Consider the following 21,265-nt stretch of genomic DNA (forward strand, 5'->3'; position numbering starts at 1 on the left):
TACTTAAAAACGGCCAGTCCCCCGTCTGCCCACCCTCTTTCTGCGACAAGGCTATCTACAGCGGAAAAGCCGTCATAGCAACGTAATATGCTAGCAAGCGCTGTGTCTGGAATAAGCGTGAGGTCTCTGTGACTACCTTTAGCGGAACTCAGGAAATCATTCAGAACTCGGTTGTGGAGTGCGTAAAACCGACTGATATTCTCATGGCGACACCAGGCTCATCTGTTGTGGTAAGTTCTTCTTAACAGTAGGAATGAGCCGAGGATAAACGCTTAGGGGGTTACTATGGGGTTGGGTGCCAGGGTTTTGATTATGTTAGCCGAAGGAATACCCCAAATACCAATTAACTCCTAGTAAAATAACCAGTTATTTTAACTTCCTGGTTTATTACCCGTTCAGGGTCCATAGACGGACCAACATCAGACCGCGGAGGTACTTGCATTTCAGCGGGGCCTGCGTCGTCTTGAAACTCGCGTGCTCCACGCATGGCACATGTGACGTTAGCGAGCGCACACACCCGTGCCTTAAAACCTTTCAATGGTAATGCATATTAGGGGAAAATACAAAACCACGCATGCCAAGCTCACATGCATACAGTGGTTGGTTCGAATGTGTCAAATCGCTATTTGATACTTGATGATTCAATCTATGAATCGATCTACTTAGAAACAAAAACAACCCAAATAAAGCAATTTAATATCAATTTTTTTTTTTACCTAGGTAGGGTTATGGATAAATGTAGATTGTCAATAGGTTGAGAAGGTTAAATGGTTTAACAGACGTTATAACGTTGCAAGTGACCTTCACCCACAGATAACCCAGAATCTACCCATGAATGTTTCACAACAATTTGTCTGTACTCCCAGGTTAGGTCTATTTCTGTTGTGTTCAATAGTGTTTGCCATTCAATTACAGAAGGGTTACCTTTATTGAATAATTTAAAAAAATATCGGAATTATCGTCTGTCGCATTCCCCGAAACGAATTCTATCCATACAAGGAAAGACGCCACAAAGTAAACAATTAATTATTTTCACGTCCCAAAACGACAGCCGATCCTTCACATAACGTCCCCACGGCCACAGCTGCTGGCTATTTTAAAACAAGCAACCAAAACTATAGCACCACCACCATGGGAAGCAATCTTTGCTTCCTTTTGCTACTGTGAGAAAATAACCACTGCTGATTAAGTTCTGGGACACTGTATGTTACAATGTTAATCCGTCTGGTACCGTTTGTTCTGTCAAGACCACCTTGTCGTCACATGACATGTCATAAATTATCTAGCTTCACGTGATTGTCAGCGCTATCTAGCAATTGGATTTTAGAAATGCAGCAAATAGCATGTTTCGGAATTACTGGAAGGAGCCAATGTTTTTGTTGTTAGTACTCATAGTAGCACTGATAACGAGAGCTGAAGAACGTCATATACATGGTAGCGCAAATAATATCATTACTTGGAAGTTGGTTCAATACAATAATACAACAATTTAATTTTACTATGACTTATTTAGGTTTAGGTCGTGTGAGCCACACATCTGATTTCCCGAATGTACTATAATAGCTTTTTGGGGAACATTATTTTGAGCAGAAAGACAGAAAGTGCACGTGCATACAGACACAGTCATACACACGCACAGACACTCGCCCACTCTTTTAAATTCCTTCCTTGCAACATGCGATTGCATGTTAAGAGTTTTGCAAGCCTTCCCTTGTCTTCTCATTACTTTAACGAATAAACATGCGTTTCATTGTATTTCAGCTCAGTGATGAAGAGAAGGGCTATGACCTGGACCTTTTCTGCATACCAAAGCACTATGCTGCTGACTTGGAGAGGGTTTACATCCCACACGGGCTCATCCTGGACAGGTTGGTATCTCATACTGGGGAAAAGTGTTCTATCCTCACAATACATCCTGACAAGACATTTAGCTATAGCGCTGCCCTCATGACAATCGGTAATAAAAAAGCCTGACCTTGTTTGCTGAATCAGGTCAATGCTTGATTTGACTTAAGTTTATGATGCTTTAAAAATAACTGTCCCATCTTTGCTCCCTAAACTCCCCCCCTCCACCTTGGACATCTCCCCCTAAACAGGACCGAGAGGCTGGCTAGGGAGATCATGAAGGACATGGGGGGCCACCACATCGTGGCCTTGTGTGTGCTCAAGGGGGGCTACAAGTTCTTCGCTGATCTGTTGGACTACATCAAAGCCCTGAACAGGAATAGTGACCAGTCGATCCCGATGACGGTGGACTTCATCCGTCTGAAGAGCTACAGTGTAATTATACTTTTTCTGGGATTACTTCATGTGTATGAGTGGCGGCGCGGCGGGTGCTCCTGCCTGAGGTTTGGTGGCACCCTTAGGGGTGTAGGCACAAATAAAGCCTTTGTCTATATGTTAAGAAACCACATAGCGCTCTCCTCTTATTAATGTGGGTCATTAACGGGTCAGCTTAGCTCAGGAGGTAGAGCAGCTGTCTTGTAACGGACAGGTTGCTAGTTCGATCCCCCTGAGTGTTGGTGTGTCCAACTGAGCAAGACACTTAACCCTAACTGCTCCTGACAAGCTGGATGTCGCCTTGCATGGGTGATTCTGCCGTCGGTGTGTCAATGTGTGTATTAACTGATGTAAGTTGCTTTGGATAAAAGCGTCTCCTAAATGCCCTAATTGTGATCAATGTGACCCTGCTTGATGATCTCTTCACAGAATGACCAGTCCACAGGGGATATAAAAGTAATAGGTGGTGACGACCTGTCTACACTCACAGGAAAGGTGAGTATTGAAATGCTATATATGGCATTGCCATGCGATGAATGCCATACATACATCATTTTTTTCAGATTATTTTTAAATATTTGTGCACATATTTAACTTCAGTAGGTTAACTATTTAACTGCTGTAGGAATTTAACCTACTTTCACCACTGTGTTTAACTTCAGTCAGCATTATTCTGGAAGAAGAGGGCTAGAACTGTGATGTATCATAATACACGTGTCAAGCAGTTTAAATCCAATTAACTGTTGCAGCCCTGAAAAAACAACAACATTCAGCCGTGTTTATATGACTATGTCAGTTTATTGTTATTTTAACCAGTGTCAATGTTCTTGCTTTGTTTGTCTTTCCCAAACAGAACGTCCTGATCGTGGAGGTAAGTCTGCTCTCCCTATTTGCTTTAGTTAGTCTTAAACTTTTACATGCTCCCCTCGTTAATGATAAAAACTCCCTTTCTTCTTTCAAGGATATTATCGATACAGGGAAGACAATGATGACATTGTTGCAACTACTTAAGCAGTACAAACCCAAAATGGTTAAAGTAGCAAGGTAAGGTTTTGCATGTTGCCGTCTTCAAATCTAACCTAAATTAACATAAATGTTTTTATTGTGCAATATGTGGTTTGTCTACATTGCCCTACAATGGCAAACAGCCTTATATGCATCCAAAGAGAAACAAAAATGCAGAAACTGAACTCTGAATGGCTGTACAGGCAAGACAATGGCAGTTCAACAGCATGAAGTAACTGGTTCTTCAATTATTTTATTTTTTTCCAACATTCACAAACAAGAGAAACAGTTCAGATCTCGGTACATAAAAGATTAACTTTAGAATTTTGTTGTTAATTATTTTATTTAGATGTCTATTACATTCATTTTAGATTAGAAGATAAAAAAAGACCAGGAAACAAACCAGAAGTATTATTTTGTTCCATTTCAATTGAGTTAAACCAAGATTATGAATTAAGGCCCTGACACACAAAAACAACTTCAAAGAACTAGCCATGAGCCAGGCCAACTGTTGCATTGCCTGTCTTGGCCATAAAGTGGCCTTTCAACACACCGCAAAGACTACAGCCAAGTATGTTCTGCGCCTGCGTGAGAAGAGATAACTCCTTACCAGCATTTAGAGGAAGTCTGTATTAGTGTGTGTGTGTGTGTGTGTGCGTGTATATATATATATATTAGTGCTGTCAAGCACTAATATATGTTGATATGGGTGCTAATTTTCTGTTGAAAAAAAATGCTGGCATTAGTTTATCAGCTGAGGGCGTATTCATTGCCATAACAACGTGAGCTAATCAACAAGTACAACATGTTCTAATACTATGAGATTAAAAGTGTCAGGGGGGGCGTGAGCGGCAGAGGGGACAGAGGGACTTGGTGTCTTTATTCATGCTTGAAAGATGAACATATATTATTTTTTTTGAAAGGGAATAAGCTGATGAAGCTGACAAGTGACCAATGTTTACTTTTTAAAAATATTATAATTAAATGCAAACCCCTGTGAATCATATGCTCTTGTTTCTCTGTTTTGAGATTCACACATTCTTAGCAGTCTTGTTTAAATGTTACAAATTGAGTTAATAAACTGAAGTTGGAAATAGTTTTAAGTTGTTGTAGATGTTATCTCCGTTAATTTTATTAATCTAAATAAATAAATATTAGCAGGTTCTCAATAGTAGGCTATTTCAATTCAGGGAGGGCGTGATAAAATGTCTGTCTCCTAGGGGGGGAATGAAAGAAAAATGATTGAGAACCACTGGTCTAGAACATGTTTTACTTGTTGATTAGCTCACGTTGTTATGGCAATGATAACGCCCTCAGGGCTCTTTATGGTCTTACTGCAACCTTATGTTGCAGTAAAAAATGTCAACATACATTTTTTTAGCAACATTTTCAGTAGCGTCGCCATAATTGACTCTAGAGCCCCAAAACTTGTTCAATAGAGGCATGGCCTCTTTATGCTCCTACTACAACCTTTGTGATGGGGAGAGGGGAGGGAGTGGGAAGATGCATTGGTTTGAGGCACAGACCTTTTTGATTGCTGTAGTATTTGGGTTATGGGATTTTAATGTATAGGGTGGTTGTTGATATAAATATTTTTTATTAATGTGCACAAATGTACTGTATGTATGTTGCCAGTAGACACATAGAAACCTCCCGGCAGGGTGCGCTTTGCGAGCACACAAAAAAAATTGCGCGCAAAAAACATAACATTTCCCCTCCGCTGCTGCAACTCCATCCTAGGGGAAACACTGTACATACATACATACACATACATACATATAAAGGGACACCAGAAGGATATACACAAACATGAAACAAAGCAGCATTTGCCTACCACTTCACACCACTCTAGCTCAGATGATATCGGTAATACAGCTACTTCTAATCGAGAAACTGGGAAAATGATGAATAATGAGACGAAGTGGAGAAATCTTTTTGTTTTGAAGGTTTTGGTTGCTTTCCCCACTTCTGCTTCTCATGCATCGATTCGCTACAGCTGAACAGGCAATCTGGGTGAATTCTCTCAGACGGCTTCCATCCCTGATTCAACATGCTGAATCGGCCAAATAACCCTAGACACAGACTGGCTAGGGCCAACGATGCCCAGGGAAGGCCTTTAAGGCTAGGGCAGGCAGTTTCAGGAGCATTCTTGGGCATATTGGTTGAAATTATCTTAACATCCCGACAGCAATCTATAAAGAAATACAAAATCTGGTATCTGTGGATGTTGCAAGGCCTGCAATAAGCCTGTTAAATCAACTTCTTAAATCAACCTGTTAAATCCACTTAAGTAATTTGGCCCAAAATGAAATAATTGGACATCCTACCGGTCTGCCCCGGTCTGAACTATCTACCCTGCTACCCTGCTGCAGCCTGCGTGTGCACTCATGGCTCCTGGCCAGGGGTTTCCACATGGCCGGGCAAACCTATTGCTAAAGTCATTGATCTAGTTATGTGTTTTCGTGTATTGAATTTAGAGGAAGGCTTATAAGGAAGGAGTAGGTTTTTTGTTAGTTAGAGATATTCAAAATCTATCTCACGCAGAATGTCGGTTCCTCCAAATTCCCTACCCTGGCTTCAACCTCATCTTCATTTTAATTAGCATCTTGAACAAACAGCTTAATCTCTACCACGTCATTGGTGACGTATACAGAATGCCAAGGCTGTCTGCAGTGCCTGCAGTGTTCTGCAGATACTGTGGGCTGCCTGTTTTTTTTAGCCAGACTATGTAGTTTGCAATTTGTACACCCATTTAACAATAAATCTGAGCAAGATTCTTTGTCACAATATAAAAATAATTCATTATTAATCGTAAATTGCAAGAACATTTAACTTACTGAAGATTGCCTTTGTAGGATAACACATTCCATTCATTATTGCTACATTTGAGCTTTTTTCAGTCCTTTGGGATAATTGTTCATTTATGTTGTAATGTGTCATTGTTGTTTTTGGCATTGCCCATAGTTTGCTGGTGAAGAGGACGCCGCGAAGTGTTGGCTACAGGCCAGATTGTAAGTTTGACCAACAATCATGTTGACCATTACCGTAATTTAATAATGGTCGTGAACTAAATTATAATTTATAGACATTTCATGTTTTGTAAACCAAGCAATGACTAATAAGTATTTTTTTTAATGCTTCTATGTTATTACTTCCAGTTGTAGGATTTGAGATCCCAGATAAATTTGTGGTTGGGTATGCGCTAGACTACAATGAGTACTTTAGAGATCTAAATGTAAGTATACAAAAATAAATACAACTTTATTACATCTCTTAATCATCAATCATATAAATTATTCACTAATGGCTATAATGGATTTGAATTGTTTTTCAGCATATCTGTGTAATTAGTGAAAGCGGAAAAGAGAAGTACAAGGCATGAAGAAGAAGAGGACTTCGTTGTCACGAATGACTGATTGAAATAGCTTTCAAGGCTTTAGCACATTTTCTAATGGATTTCTACATAATTATGTAATGGAAATTATTAATTTAATTGCAGCTCATATCACATGTCTTTATTTTATCTTCAGAAACCCTGAGGATTCAGAGTTATGGTGATAATCCTTGAACATTTAGCACCAGTTTTAATATTCACCTTTTTGAGGCCTCTTTGGATGCCATGTATGTTGGTAACTGCATTGACAATTTGGTCAACTTTACTTTGATAAATGTATTTACAGCAATGCTGCTAGTTGAGGTATGGCCTCACTAGTATTATGCTACTCCAAAATAAGCGTGCTATTGTATTATTGTTTGCTTCAATCAGAAGTTTCTCTTTTGTTATGTTATTTGAGGGCAGACAATAGAACGCGAATGGATGTCAACTGTTTGTCTTTCTTAGTTTTACTTATATCTACATGCTGATTGCAAAGTAAAGCAGGTATAGGCCTACGTTTGCTGTCCGAAAATAAGTGCAAATGAGATTGCCCATGTTAAGAACTGTAAGTAAATTGGGAAGACTAGTTTTAGCCCTTCTTTTCTTTGCTTGCTGATTCGTTTGGAATGCACGCAAATCATAGCTGGAACTTTGGCTGTTTGGCGTACGACCATTGACTCCCAAAAAAAAATGAAGTGAACTATCACCCTCTTTAGCTTTAAAACACGCATTGCAAACCATCACATCTTTGCTTTCTCTTTAGAGGAGCATTGCGCTTTACACAGAACATAGTCTCATTCTGGTGTACAGCAACTGTATATACATACTTCTTAACCTTATTTTCCATTAAATGGTTATTTTTCTGAGCGGCGATAGTTACTTCAGATGCTGGGATCCAGCTGCGAACCAGGAAATAAGGATTAGGTTAGTTTGGTCAAGGATTTACCCAAACAATATTTAGATTTTTAATGTGCATTTGTGTTGTTATTTTACATTAATGGCCAAAGGATAATATGATGCATAGAATAAACATCTCAGAGCATCAATCTTTACCTGTGAAATTACTATTTTATTAATATCACCATTAAAGGGGTAGTTCGGAATTTTGGACATAGGGCCTGATTTGAGGGACTACTTTCTCAGCAGCAGCGGAATTCAACCTATATCAGTCCGCCGCTGCCATAGCCTACCAGGAATATAACACTTGCTGAGACACAGCAAGTCACTCAAAATACATTGTAATGCAAGGTTGGTTTTATTTCCAACATTATTCTATCAACACAGACATTTACAGCGACCGTCTGGCGTTATAGTGGATTTGCCGCGGGTGTACTGTTGAGTGGGCAAGACTGTTTTATTAGCAGGCTAGTATTGCCCGTTGCCGTGCGCTAGCCTAGCATGAGCAAACTCTGCAACTAGAAGGACTGAATGAAATGTGTTAAACTGTCACCAATGATAAAGAACAGAAGGGCTAACTTGGGAATCAGGCCCTATGTCCAAAATTCAAAACTACCCCTTTAAGATGACAAAATTACTCAAATTGAACAATCATGAAAATAAGTCACAAAAAACATGTGTTAGGCTACCTGTGGTATATAGAACTTTGATTATTATGGCATTTAGAAGGGTTATTCTTTTACATATAATTAACCAAGAATCGGGGCTTATCATAAAAGTATTTTATCCAACATTCAGAACCACTCAATCTGCCCCCTTGCGGTAAGATTAGGCCCAATGTTTTACTCAGTCCATACATTTACAATGTATGGACCATGTCCATAGGCCATACATTTCACAATGTGTGAACTATGAACATAAATGTTGATTTTTTTTTTTAATAAAGTTATCCCCCTACCAAAATACTATAGAGATATATTTGCCATCAAGCATAAATAGTTAGCTTCCAAAGTGGCGAAGTCACGCCCCTTCCGGTAGAGCCCATGGGACCCGAGAGATCGACAAATATGAATGGGTTTCAATGGAGAGAAGGTAATTGTTTCCTGGTCCCAGTCTTTATGTGCCCCGAATTACACTGTTGTTTGTAGATTTAAATGATAATTTTTCACTTCAAGAGTTTGGCCGTTTATTGTGCAATTGTTCAGTTAACGGCTGTAGAGAAAACAAAATGAGAAAGACTACATGTCTCGTATGTGACGTCAAGCTCCCTGCGACTGGCGTTGACAAGACCGACAATCGCCCCATCGGCATAACTGAAATTCTCCACATGCCCCGACTTATAATGGATTCCCCTTGGAAAAAAGCCGTAAAGCGCAGCAGAGGGATCGCCATGTCTGTACCGGAGTTCCAAGTGCGGGTGGTGACGTATATCATTCGCGTCGAGAGCAGCGAAGAGCTGTAGTTCATGAAGCGGCCTCACACAAAACCTAACATTATCAAACTTCTTCGCGAAATTTTACTTCAATAAAACATATTCCTTTTATTTAGGACACAGGTTAACACTTGATACAATGCTAGAAATAAAGCTAATAATTATGTTAAACACAGTTGCATTTGAATCGGATGGTTTCGTTTTAACTAAAGTGCATGCCGGTCGAAGCGTTTTCATTGGATAGATCGGCTCGCGTTCAACTGAAAGGGGCGTGAACTTTGTGATAGCATTGATAGCCACTGTAAAAGCCTCTGTGAGGAACACCGTTTTCGGCGCCGTCCAGGATATAATATTATACGTTTTTTTTGTTAGACGAGGTTTGAGGCATTGCCATGTGGGGATGACTTTCAAGCTCATGGACTCGTGTGTTTAGTTGGCGGATTGTTTGTAAGGCCTGTGGACATGGCATTGTGGCTTGCACCTAGCCTCTTCCAGCTAGCGAGCTGAGTGGCCTAGAGAAGACTTGCTTTAGAGTAGCGCAGTGTTAGCTTCCCTCAGCTAATGCACTGTGGACTATAGTAACGTTAACATTAACTAACAACGTCGTTCAGTTCAGTTTAAGTTTTGCTTTTTTCTTCTTAAACCTTTGCTATTCATAAGGACACTTTACGTCGCCTTCTTCCCTGGTTAGTGGAACTCACCTGAAGCGATAGCATGCAAGTGTCGTTCCAGAAGTTACCTCGTCAGTCGATGCTGTTCTGCTCACTCGGACTAACGGATCGCTAGCTAACTACCGGGCATTGTGCGTTGTGTAGCTGGAGCATGCTAACTTGTACCAGGAAAGTTGTTACCTGGTCATAACCTTAAGGTTAGAATAGGGCAGTGGCACTTGTTGGGGTTTAAACGCCTAACGCTTGAGACAACGTGTGGTCGTTCACATACCACATGCATGGCCATTAACGCTACGATGTAATGCAACACAGGGCCTGGTGGTTTGGGCCATATTTACAGCTGCTGAATTGTTTTCCTGTCTATAACGTCTGCTCAATAGTTCATTGAACACTAAGACTTTGTAAATGGTCAACCGACAGGCCTCTAGAGTTAGAATTAGTTTAGTTGGATTAGTGTTTCCACTATCAAGATGAACAATCCTGCAGTTATGACACAAGAAAAGATGGAGTTGGATCTTGAAATTTCAAATTCACTTGTTCAAACTGATGGACAATTGAGAAGATCGAACAGTGCACCCATGATAAATGGCCTAAGGTCTTTATTTTTTCATTTGGACCTATGCTCATTATATCATGTCTGAATTACTGATCTTTATTTGGAACGATTTGTTTAAAGCTAATTTTGCAAGGTACAACTTATGTGATGGCGTTGTTTATGTTTTGTATACTCATATTACAGTGACAACTGTCAAGTGTTCCAGCGAGAGGTTCTTCGCAGCAGAAGAAATAGCACAACTGTTGTCAACAGGCCCAATATGGTATTAAATGAGTTTACTATGCACACATAATCGGCAATCTTTCTTTCCGTTATTTGACAAATTGAATCCATCCCTGTAATCTCCATTTCCAGGTTCCATCGTCACCCATTCGAGTGCCCAGCACAAGACTTCATCAGATAAAACAAGTGAGGACTCTTGTCATGAGCACAAGTTATGATACACATGGTGTTTTTAATTTGATTATTCATGTTGTCTTGCTTTTAATCCAACAACTGGATCCACATGGATAACAGGTTGCCATGTCTAGCGGCCATACTTGAGTAATACACAATGCAAGGATATCCATTCCTTAAATAATGTTTTATTTTGCAGGAGGAGGGTATAGATGTAATGAACAGGGAGACCGCCCATGAGAGGTATGTCATTTTCTGGATCCAACTTGGCATCATGCATCTTGTGAAGGGAATGGCTGCCTTGCCAAGCTCCAACCTCTTGCTCTGCCTGTGTCCTGCAGGGAGGTGCAAGCGGCAATGCAGATGAGCCAGTCCTGGGAGGAAAGCCTCAATCTGGTAAAGCAGGATCCTTGTTATCCATTTAAGCCTTAATTGTCTGTAGTAGTAGTAATAATAATAATAATAATAAATGAAATGTATATAGGGCTTAATATGGTACTCTAAGACGCTTTACATATTGCCCTATCAAAACTATGTAAAACAGACTAGGAATAAAAGAAAAACAGAGGTTAAACGTGAAGAATAAGGTGGGAGTTAGGTACAATACTGTACCATTGCAATTGGTTCATCCCTCCCTATTGATGTTTTTCACAAGGTTTGTGCATATAGAATTAATTTAAAGTTTCAGTAACTGTTCGCATACCTCACATAAGTTACTGTGGATGTTTAAAATTGTGAAGAGAAACCTACTTGTGGCAGGACCTTTTTGATGATTCCCACTCCATGTCTTTCTGGTCAAAAAACATTATGCATGTTAGGACCTATGGTCACGGTTGTCCATTCTCTTTCATTGTAGAGTTTGGACATATACTAACATGCTAGATTAACTTTTGGAGTTATCAGGGCCACCAGTCTCTCGAGAACAGCCTGAGTCGGTAGTATAATACTCCAACATGTTATTTCCTAATGACGTGATGTTGTGCGGTGGGGATTCTGTACAAGACTCTTGCATACGGCCCTGTAATGGCTTGGTAGTTATACAATGGTAAAATGTTTGGCTGTCCTGGCATGTGACCAGTCGTCATTCAGAACTGGTTCTTACCTCTTCATTCACCGTCTTGCAGAGCGACAACGATTTGGAGAAGTCTGTGTCGTCGTCTCCAAAGAGGATCGACTTTGTGCCCGTCTCCCCAGCCCCCTCCCCGACCAGAGGGATCGGCAAGAAGGTGCAACCCTCTGCTCCCTTTGTCGTGTAGATGCCCTATTTCTTATGTTGATGCTCTGCTTCTTATGTTGATGCTCCCCTTACTTTGGAGGTGTGGCTCATGATAGTTTGACTGGTTTTGAATTTCATTAAGAGCCAACTGTTATCTCTGTTGTCGTTTGTGTTGCGAGCAGCAGTGTTTCTCTCCTTCGTTACAAAGTCTGGTGAGCAGTAACGGCCTCTCTCCCAGCCCCATCCCCAGCCCCACCCGGCGCTTCAGGTGAGCACCACTTGGTCTTTGACCCGAAGTGACTGGTTATTAACCCTCTAGCCAGTAACGGGCATGAGGCATTTATCCTTTAAAGGGTAAATCCTGTGTGAAATAGATCTGGAATATTTTTAGTGTGTCAACGAGTTTGAATGTTTGTTTGGGAGCAAAAAAGACGCATTCTTAAGTTGGCGGTTTTAAGCCAATTCTACCAAAACCCTATACACTTGGAATGATAAGGGCCTGTCTCATGATAAAAAAAAAATCACTATTTTAAACCACTTACAAGGCTAGAAGTAGCCCGACACTTCTTTGGAAGTATAATAAAGGTCTTAACATAAAACGAGGCATTGATAACTTTGCAAGTGTACACATAGGACATTTTATTAATCAATACCATCAGTAGTTCACCCGTCGACGCCATCTTGTCTTTCAGACTTGATAAGTCGATTGGCAAACACAGAGCTTGCGTGGTAACGGGTGTAAGGCTGTACACGCAAGCTCTGTTTGCTATTCGACTTATCAAGCCTTAAAGACAAGATGGCGTTGACGGGTGAACTACTGATGGTATTGTGTGTATGAAATGTCCTCTTTTAATAAATAATCTGTACACTTACAAAGTTATCAATGCCTCGTTTCATTTGTCAAGACACTATTATACTACCAAAGAAGTGTCGGGATACCTCTAGCCTTGTAAGTGGTTTAAAATGGTGATTGATTTATTTACTATGAGACATGCCCTTATCATTCCAAGTTTATAGAGTTTTGGAGGAATCGGCTAAAAACAGCCAACTTAAGAATGCGTCTATATGTGCTTTTTTGCTCACAAACAAACACTCAAACTCGTTATCATACAAAACATCCCAGATCCATTTTACATCAGATTTCCCCTTTTAAGGCTGGGACTCCAGCAGGCCTAGACTATCCTGCACCAGTTTCTTGTTATTTGTAAGTTATTATTCAATGCGTTCGGTATTGGCAATAATATTAGACTGGTAGGTTGACCATCTTAATGTTGATTGGCCAGCATTAGATTAGGTTCAGTATGAGGTCTATAATTGCGCAGCATGGTGCTACTCAAGTTACTGTACGTCCACACCAGAAGCAAATTGAGCTACCAAATCGCCGGAAGTCATTCACTTTCTATGGGCAAGAGCGACCAAAGCGACCAACGCTACCAGTGGCCAAAGTTGAGCGACCAGAGCGTCCAAAAAAAGTTGAAAACTGTTGAACTTTATGCAAATTACTATGACGCGTTTCAGCGGCAAAAAACTGACAGCCAATCGGAATGTAGACGCTCTGCACTTGCGTGGATCCCAGGGAACACCGGCAGGCACTTTTGAATTGTACGTCATGAGCGACCAAAGCAAACAGAAATATTCGCAGCGAAACTTTATGGTGTGGACGTACAGTTACAAGGGACTGCATGAATTCCAGTAGGATCTCCATAGATTGAAAGGCGGTGCGTTCGGTCTGCATGTTGGGACCTATGGTCACGGTTTGCCATTCTCTTTCATCGTAGAGTTTGGATACGCATAAACATGCTAGATTAACTCTTGGAGTTATCAGGGCCACCAGTCTCTCGAGGACAGCCTGAGTCGGTAGTATAATACTCCAACATGATGCATTATTTGCACCGGTTCATGCCAGTGGTTGAATATGTTAGGATTCTATTTCTACATGCGAGTGTCAAAATGTACCTTAACTGATTTCTATGCAGAAGTTGGGAAATTCTATGCATTATGATTTTAAATGTAGTATGAATAAATATTTCTGGTTTGCTTGCGTTTAGCCGCCGCAGTCAAAGTCCGATTAACTGCATCAGAGCCAGCATACTGGGGCCAATCAAACGCAAAGGTACGGTTGGCAAATGCTGTTGGTGAAACACCTTTTGGTTTCTGTGAAAGGCGCCGTTAAAAAAAACAACCTTTTAATGTTGATTTGTTTTGCAGGGGAGATGGACATAGAGAGCCAACCTAAAAGGCTCTTTCAGGGGACTACAACCATGTTGTCGACAGATATAGCCCACCTGTTGGATGTCAGTTCCTGGTAAGGCGTCTGTCCCCAATCAGAATAGCCTAAGATACTCTCCTTCCCCTGTTTAAGTGTTGACCTTGGAAAATGTTGTTTAGCCTCTATACAAATTGTATCATATTTGCTTTAATCCACCAAGATAATTAAGACTTGTAGTACTACAGTATAAATTGGAATCCACTAGGATATATTTCAAGGCGGGTTGCTGTACCCGTTCCATGTTTTAACTCTTTGTATGATTATTGCAATTTCTGTGTTGAATTGGTTTGCTTAGGCTGAGCAAATGTAATGTTATGGTATAATCACGTTAAATGTTTTCCCTCAGTCCAAGCCCAGAATTGCTGGACGGCAGCCTCAGCAGTGTGTGCTCTTCCACTGGATCGCCTGGCAAAATGGAGGGAGTCTCGCCTTCCTCCAGCAATTCCCCCTTCACATCCCTCCAGGACCTGTCTCCTAAGTGAACAAGGAGACTTGCAAGATACACTAGAGCAGGATAAAGAGACACTAGAGTAAGAGAAAGATGAAATGGTGAAACGACGGTCTCCATCTGAGGAGGGTGAAGATTGTGTTTCCTTCTCGGACCCTCCTTCACCTAGCTTTAGTTTAAGTGGATTTTCACCATGTTTTGCTTTTGTGAGGCTGGTGGTTTGGCTTCAGGTTGGAGGGTCCTGATATGTCTGAAAGGAAACAAAAGCCATGGTTGTGTGCTTTGCTTGTAGAGACACAGGTGGGACTGTTGTGATGGAGGAATGAGGAAGACCTTAAGGGCACCAGCTGCTAGTTGTGGAGGTTTTTTTTAATGGTGCATCGCTTCATAGTGATACTGTGTTTCCATGTCTATACTGCCAATGTATCAGCTGGTTCTCTCCCGCGAGAGACATTAAGCACTGGACAAAAAAAAAAAAAGACTATTTGGATGTGTAGAATGCCCTGTTTGTGCTGGAAAACGTTTGTTCAAAGGCCTATTGTCTGTACAGTCTGCAGGTTTTGTATGAAAGGATTTAAATTATTTTTGTTCCTCTTGCTTTATTGTACGTATATGTGTATATATTAAACCTTGTCTAATATCATAGTTTTAATTTGGTTATTGGCTGTGAGGTTGAACACGAGGCACAGACCTTCAGCACGCCACTAAATTCATGGCCGTGGAGGCATAAGTCAGCGTTCCTGGTTACAATTTTACCGTATTGGAAGTTGATTGTAACACGAGTTTTCAGTTCCCTGTAATTCATATTTTTTTTATGCCATAGGCTGTAAACTGTGTTGAGATTTCCATGCCAGCTTGTCATACTTGCTGCCAGCTTGTCAAACTCGCTGCAAGTTGAATTGCCTACTGTTGGGGCAAAATACTTGACTTGGCAGATGATCAGACTTAATCAGAGAATGCTCTGTATTATTGGGATTGAAACGTTAAGGCTGCTCCGTCGCTGTTTATACATAATTGTATGCTGAGTAACATTTATGTGCATACAATTTCTTCCTCTGATACAGGCACAAACATTTTAGGGGAAAGATATTGACTTCTTTATTGTTTTTCCTGTTTCTGCTTTGGTCCGTTTGAAAAAGATTCGATGCAGAACCTGTTCCTGCAGTGATGTTTCAGTTGTATGTGAACCGTGTGTGGGAAAGTTCTAAAATAAACCCATTTATTCTTGTCGGAAGTGTGGAAGTACTGCCTGTTAGTAATTTGAGTCTTTATTCTGTACCAGAACTGGATTTATAGTTTTTCCGAGTGATTCCTTGAGAAAGGCAAAGTCAATGGACAGTTCTTCCTTTTGGACCTTTTTAGCTTTCGATCTGTTAGTAAGGAGGTGATTTTATATTCGATTTTTCTGCCTCATTTTTTGAAGTAACAATCATATCTACTCTGCAGTCCATATTATCGTTTACTTCCACTAGCTCTGGTCCTCAATTTGCCCCCATCGACATGTATTTAATTGGCCCAAAATTGTATTATAGAGGCAGTCACACTACTACGGTAGTGTGAGGTAACCATAAATTATTCCGTTTCTTGAATATCCAGCATTAACACAATCATAAGTTTTGTTCCCACAAGTATAAGTACATCTGGGCCACTACATCACAGAAAGTCAAAGTATTTACTGATCTGAAGACGTTCAGACTTTATTCAACATTTAATGAAGAAGCCAGAATAACATTTGAACTGTCATTAAAAAAAAGAATCCTGAACCTACACTAGTCTAAAATTCAATAATATGACAGATGAACGTGGTAACCTATAAGAAAAAAGTGAAATGGCTTTATGTACATGTAGCGTAAGAAAACAAAAATGGTTTTATATACATGTAGCGATTTGCATGAAAACTTAACCAAGTTTATCATTCTGTCAAATGGTGGCAAAGGAAGTACAGACGGGGCATACATAACATTAGTATAGCGCTGTAATTCAATGTCTCTTGTTATACTTCACCAGCCCTTTCTAGGACCCAAAGAGCCAGTTTCTCGACCGGAGAGATCCTTGACCCCAGATCTAGAGGTCTTCATTGTCTGTTTGTTCAATGATGAATGTTAATTCATATAAATACATTTCAACAAGTAGGCAAAATGAATATGCTTCAAGGAAGGGGTCAGAGATGAACAGACATCCCAGGGCCCTGTTCCCTTACTGCCAGCTGCAGAGTGGTACACATCCCTGGGTATTGCAGGGCTCTTTCCTCCCTCGTATCTCTCCGAGCTCACTGGCTTCATGTACGCAGGATGACCATTGTAAGAAGACCTGTGAAATAAAGTTGATTTTAGCAGATGCTTAGAGCAGCCCAGGTGACTTGCCGTTGACTGAGGGGCCACTCACACTAGGGCCGCGGCCCCGTGCCCAAGCTCATTTGCATACTTAAGTCTAGAACGTTTGGCTAGTGTGACCACGCCATCCGTATTCCAGCACAGAACAGCCCCTTGGCCACGGCACACTTGGGAGAGGTATGCCGTGGCCAAAGTACAGATGCTAATGAGATGATACGCAACGTGAGCTGGATGACGTAGTCCTGGCGCAACCCTTCTTTCTTTATAGGTCCATGCCCTTCTTCCCCACAACAATCACTTTAAACAATGGCGGCAAGCGGTTCACGAGTGGGTTTACGTTGGTGCGATAGTGAAGTCGAGTGTTTACTTGAAATTTGGGCCGACGACAGCATTCACGTTGTTGTTCTCCATTGTCGTTATGGCGGCGAGGACGCTTGGCGATGACGTATTTATCGTGTTACGACGTGATGACGTATGTATGAAGGAGCAATCGTGCCCAGGCCACGGCCTTTGGGAGCAGTGTGACCACGGGCCAGCGGGGGGAGTGGGGAGGGGGGGAATCTTGCTGAATCTTCCTGCAGCACGGAACAGGCAAACTTGCCTAGTGTGAGTGTGCCCTGAGTTAGATGTCATAATGAAGGGTGGGGTTCAGCGGTTTGCAACAAGGATGCCTAAAAAAACGTTTTCCCATTAGAAGGCTTTAGCGGCATGGTTATTAGCAATAACTGTCTTCTGAAAATGTCAATGTATCTGAATGACATCTAGACTCACTTTATTTACTACAGAACTACCATCGTCCAAACAGGTATTCCTGGAACAATGCCCTTATTAAAACCAATATATCCTGTTCTTTTTACAGAGTTTTGCTATGAAACCGGAAATGTCCATCTTACGCAATATAAACTAGCATTGACATTTATACACATATGATAAAATAGTATTCTATCAATCAATACATTTATTTTGATTGATAAATATCAATAAAATTATCAATTAACCAGACTTCCGTCGATGGATGAACTCAAATATGGTTGTGGTTTATTCGTGATCAACTTTCTATTTCAGCCTTCTTTAAAAAAAGTAAATGGCTGTAGTAGAAAAGTCCCATAGTGTACGTTTAATACTTGTGGTGTATTTGCGTGCATCTATCACTGCGCTTGCATATTACTCACCTAAAACATAAGCAGCGACTAGTTTCTTGTTAACACTTAAGTGGAGGTAGACAGGCACAGTGGATTCTTCGTCCCCCAAGGTGGGAAGCATCAGGGCAGCCACGCAAACCAGCCCCAGCAGTACAGTCAACAGACTGGGTCCTCCGGCAACAGCCCGGCTTTCTGGAAGACACACGCACACACATGCAGAGACACGTATAAACACACAATGTGCAAAGAATCCAAATTGGGCCAGCAAAGATGTACTGTGGATATTGTGGTTTAGCGCATTTGACCATGTGATGTTGAATTCTATTTTCTGTTTTTTTTCTTTGCATAAGAACAGCAGAAATAATAACTAATTATGGTAGTGATAATGAAACACCAATAGTTACCAAAGTAAGAATAACTAGAAAGTATTTGCAATTGTAATTTATTGCTTGCAAACATTAATTATATTATATATAATCGAGTTCAATTCACATGACATTTACACTTGAGACCAGATGCAAGAACCAAACCTTGTCAACAGTACATCTTCTTGAATAAATGACAGGACACTGGAGGAGAGTAACAGAATCTTTGGCGCGACCCAGTGGCCATTTAAGAACATTGCACCAAAATCTCAAAAATATTACAATCTCTACTAACCTGTCTGAAATGCGGTCTGCTCAAAGAACACACTGTCTGCCAGCTGTTCCTTCAGCCTGCGCTCTTCTTCCTGAGGCCGGGGATGCGGCGGGTCCTGTTTGGCCGACGGCTGCAGCGTTGCGGAGACCTCCTTGCGACCCAGGGCCTTCCGCTGGCTCTGCTCCGACACCTGGAGTCTGAACTTGTCGTAAACCCCATAATGGCAGGGACGTACATCCCTGTGTCGGATCACTCTGAGCCCATAAAAAGGAAGAGAGAGCCGTTAATTAGCAGCGGTAGTCTGTATATCATATCAGCTAAAGAACAGATACAAAATAAAACACAGAAAAAACAAATAACAAAATAACTTTCTGATTCCTTTTGCTACTCTGCACTCACTTTAATGTTACTCCAGTTTCAATCGTAGGCTTTGAATGTCATCACCCTCACCTGTAAGTCACTTTGGATAAAGAGGTCTGCTAAATGACTAAGAGTGAATATTGTAATAGATATGGTACACTGTCTGCAATACATTGTAATAGACTTGTAATCAATTACTCACATGTCAACGCGGCACTGTGGCTTAACAGCTCCAGTTGCATCCACCACGGTGTACTTGTTTGGCGCTGTGCATAGCACTGAGAAAAAAATCACACAATATTCACACCAACCCTTGACAAAAAACAATTCAACTGGTTAGATTGGATGTAATCTTCCCACTGACCTTTAAATTTAAGTGCAAACTCATAAGGGTTATAGAGTGTGAGCACTTGTTTGTGAGAGTTCTGCTCATCTGCATAGAAGATCAGCTCTGTGGGGAACACAAACACAGGAAGGCTTCCCTCCACGAGCTCAGGCTGTCGATTCTGCTGCTGGGGCTGCATTGGCTCCAGCTGAGCACCCTCTCTCCTTCCCGTCCGAGGTCTTACTGGGCCCCTCTTCCCTCCACTGAACGACACAGATGTGTGATATGATATCCCTCAGTCAGAAATGGCACTCTTTGCCCTCAACTTATGGCCATAACATCCAAGCTTTGCTTAGATGTGCACAAAAGGGAATTGATGAACCGACATATATTCTACCTAGGTTATATCCATATCTAACTCGTGAATCATTACAATGTCAAAATGAAAGGAGGTAAAAAGACAACGAATATAAGGTGACTATAATCGTCAGCAGCGTGTAGACTCCGCGTAGTTACTCGCATGTGTTTTCCTCAACCGCAGAACTGACTCATGTCGCAACCCCTCATAAAATACCCTGTCTTACGTATATGTACTATTCTAAGTATCCGTTGTACGCTAATGCATTGCAAAGCCTCTCTTCATAATACAAATTAAACGACGGAGTATTTATCAACGTCCCTCACAGTGTTATAATAAAATAATAATAAAAAATGCATGCATATCTCAAAGACATTGGCAGTATCAATACATGTAATATTATATAATGGTCCACCACGTTACAGGGGTAATATTCATGTGAGTAACGACTGATCACTATGAGCAACGTGTGTTGGGTGATTCCACTTGTTGGTGACCCATACACCGCTGATACACACCACACAATCAGCAGCCCTCAAGGCAAGGAATGACAATTGCACTGTAATGCTAATATTGTGTTATGATCATGCTAGCAGGGGACGACAACACAGGTAGCCACTTCATAAAGCTAATACTTTTCACTATTACGATCGCGATATACAGCACTCAGAGAACACATATACTATCAACGAAGGTTTACCTTGTTACTGTCAGTAGTGCCCTGTTTTAGTTTGGTGTCGCTAGTGTTTTTGTTGAACTCGGATCCCACCCTGTTATGTTTCTCTTGCTGTTTCTTTTGTCAACATATGCTGCATCCGCGCGGTGCATGCTGGGACATCCGAGGGCGAAGACATTCCGCCAGACTGCTCATGACGTCAACAACCACACGCTCGCTTGGATGTGGAGATTGTTTTTGTTTTTCTCCGTATTTCTATCGACAGTTTTTTAATCACATTGTTTTTTTCAGAGAGATGTTTGCAGTAATACAAGTTTTAAAGATCGAGTGCATTTTCCGACCATGATAAATAAGTAATCAATACAACTGTGATGTACTTGATTTTAATATGGAAATCAACAACAAATGTGGGATGTATAAATTTACTCAGGACAGGTCCTCGGGCCTATCACGTGCAACCAAGCACTTGCGAAAATGCCCCTAGAATGTCGCTGAAGACCATTTGTACCTACAAAGCTTAACAAGGCTCGCTATGTGTTTCAGTTACGATTGGCCATACCGCGATCGTGCATGCTTCCAAAACATATTCGTCATTAACCATCCACATGTTTATGCCCCGATGTTCTTACACACCCCATGATCGCCCACCCCCACCCGTAGCGTAATGCAATGGGGTGGGGTGGGTGGGGGGGTTGAAGAGAAATAAAGAGAAGAAGCTGCGGTTTTTCATGTATGTGTTTTTTTTCAGGCATTTATATAATGCGATCATCGTGTAATGTAACTCTAGAATTGACCAATCACGTGCTGGTTATATTATGCGCACGCAAGACGTACAATAGTAGAAGCGAAACAAAGTAGCTTTGGCGACTGCATAAACTCATCGTAT

At 41.1% G+C, this 21,265-nt stretch overlaps 3 protein-coding genes and 2 non-coding genes across 9 annotated transcripts; 4 read left to right on the forward strand and 1 right to left on the reverse strand.

The window, feature by feature from the left end:
- The first annotated feature begins 87 nt into the window (after positions 1 to 87).
- Positions 88 to 7,683, forward strand: hprt1 (hypoxanthine phosphoribosyltransferase 1). Its single transcript, XM_056600734.1, has 9 exons — positions 88 to 230; positions 1,762 to 1,868; positions 2,097 to 2,280; positions 2,710 to 2,775; positions 3,134 to 3,151; positions 3,242 to 3,324; positions 6,250 to 6,296; positions 6,444 to 6,520; positions 6,620 to 7,683. The coding sequence occupies exons 1-9, from the start codon at positions 204 to 206 to the stop codon at positions 6,665 to 6,667; spliced, it is 657 nt and encodes a 218-aa protein (XP_056456709.1). The 5' UTR covers positions 88 to 203; the 3' UTR covers positions 6,668 to 7,683.
- A 134-nt stretch (positions 7,684 to 7,817) lies between these two features.
- On the forward strand, positions 7,818 to 16,858 carry pabir2 (PABIR family member 2). 5 transcript variants are annotated; one of them, XM_056600731.1, is made up of 10 exons: positions 7,818 to 7,909; positions 10,401 to 10,479; positions 10,572 to 10,625; positions 10,813 to 10,856; positions 10,955 to 11,009; positions 11,738 to 11,839; positions 12,012 to 12,097; positions 13,878 to 13,942; positions 14,038 to 14,134; positions 14,445 to 16,858. In XM_056600731.1, the coding sequence occupies exons 2-10, from the start codon at positions 10,477 to 10,479 to the stop codon at positions 14,578 to 14,580; spliced, it is 642 nt and encodes a 213-aa protein (XP_056456706.1). In that variant the 5' UTR covers positions 7,818 to 7,909; positions 10,401 to 10,476; the 3' UTR covers positions 14,581 to 16,858. The 5 variants fall into 5 exon arrangements, with proteins under 5 accessions (XP_056456706.1, XP_056456707.1, XP_056456704.1 ...); XM_056600732.1 differs by lacking the exon at positions 7,818 to 7,909 and adding an exon at positions 7,922 to 8,004; XM_056600729.1 differs by lacking the exon at positions 7,818 to 7,909 and adding an exon at positions 8,011 to 8,650.
- On the forward strand, positions 11,421 to 11,570 carry LOC130391078 (small nucleolar RNA U109). Its single transcript, XR_008896869.1, has one exon. It is a non-coding gene; the product is annotated as a small nucleolar RNA U109 (small nucleolar RNA).
- LOC130391077 (small nucleolar RNA U109) lies at positions 13,559 to 13,708 on the forward strand. The gene has a single exon (XR_008896868.1). It is a non-coding gene; the product is annotated as a small nucleolar RNA U109 (small nucleolar RNA).
- On the reverse strand, positions 13,844 to 20,534 carry mospd1 (motile sperm domain containing 1). Its single transcript, XM_056600733.1, has 6 exons — positions 20,404 to 20,534; positions 19,385 to 19,608; positions 19,223 to 19,298; positions 18,682 to 18,914; positions 18,052 to 18,213; positions 13,844 to 16,856 (listed from the first exon to the last, which is right to left on the reverse strand). The coding sequence occupies exons 2-6, from the start codon at positions 19,542 to 19,544 to the stop codon at positions 16,825 to 16,827; spliced, it is 663 nt and encodes a 220-aa protein (XP_056456708.1). The 5' UTR covers positions 19,545 to 19,608; positions 20,404 to 20,534; the 3' UTR covers positions 13,844 to 16,824.
- Positions 20,535 to 21,265: the final 731 nt, after the last annotated feature.

The sequence above is a fragment of the Gadus chalcogrammus genome, chromosome 10, assembly GCF_026213295.1.
Source record: "Gadus chalcogrammus isolate NIFS_2021 chromosome 10, NIFS_Gcha_1.0, whole genome shotgun sequence".
NCBI classification, from domain to species: domain Eukaryota; kingdom Metazoa; phylum Chordata; class Actinopteri; order Gadiformes; family Gadidae; genus Gadus; species Gadus chalcogrammus.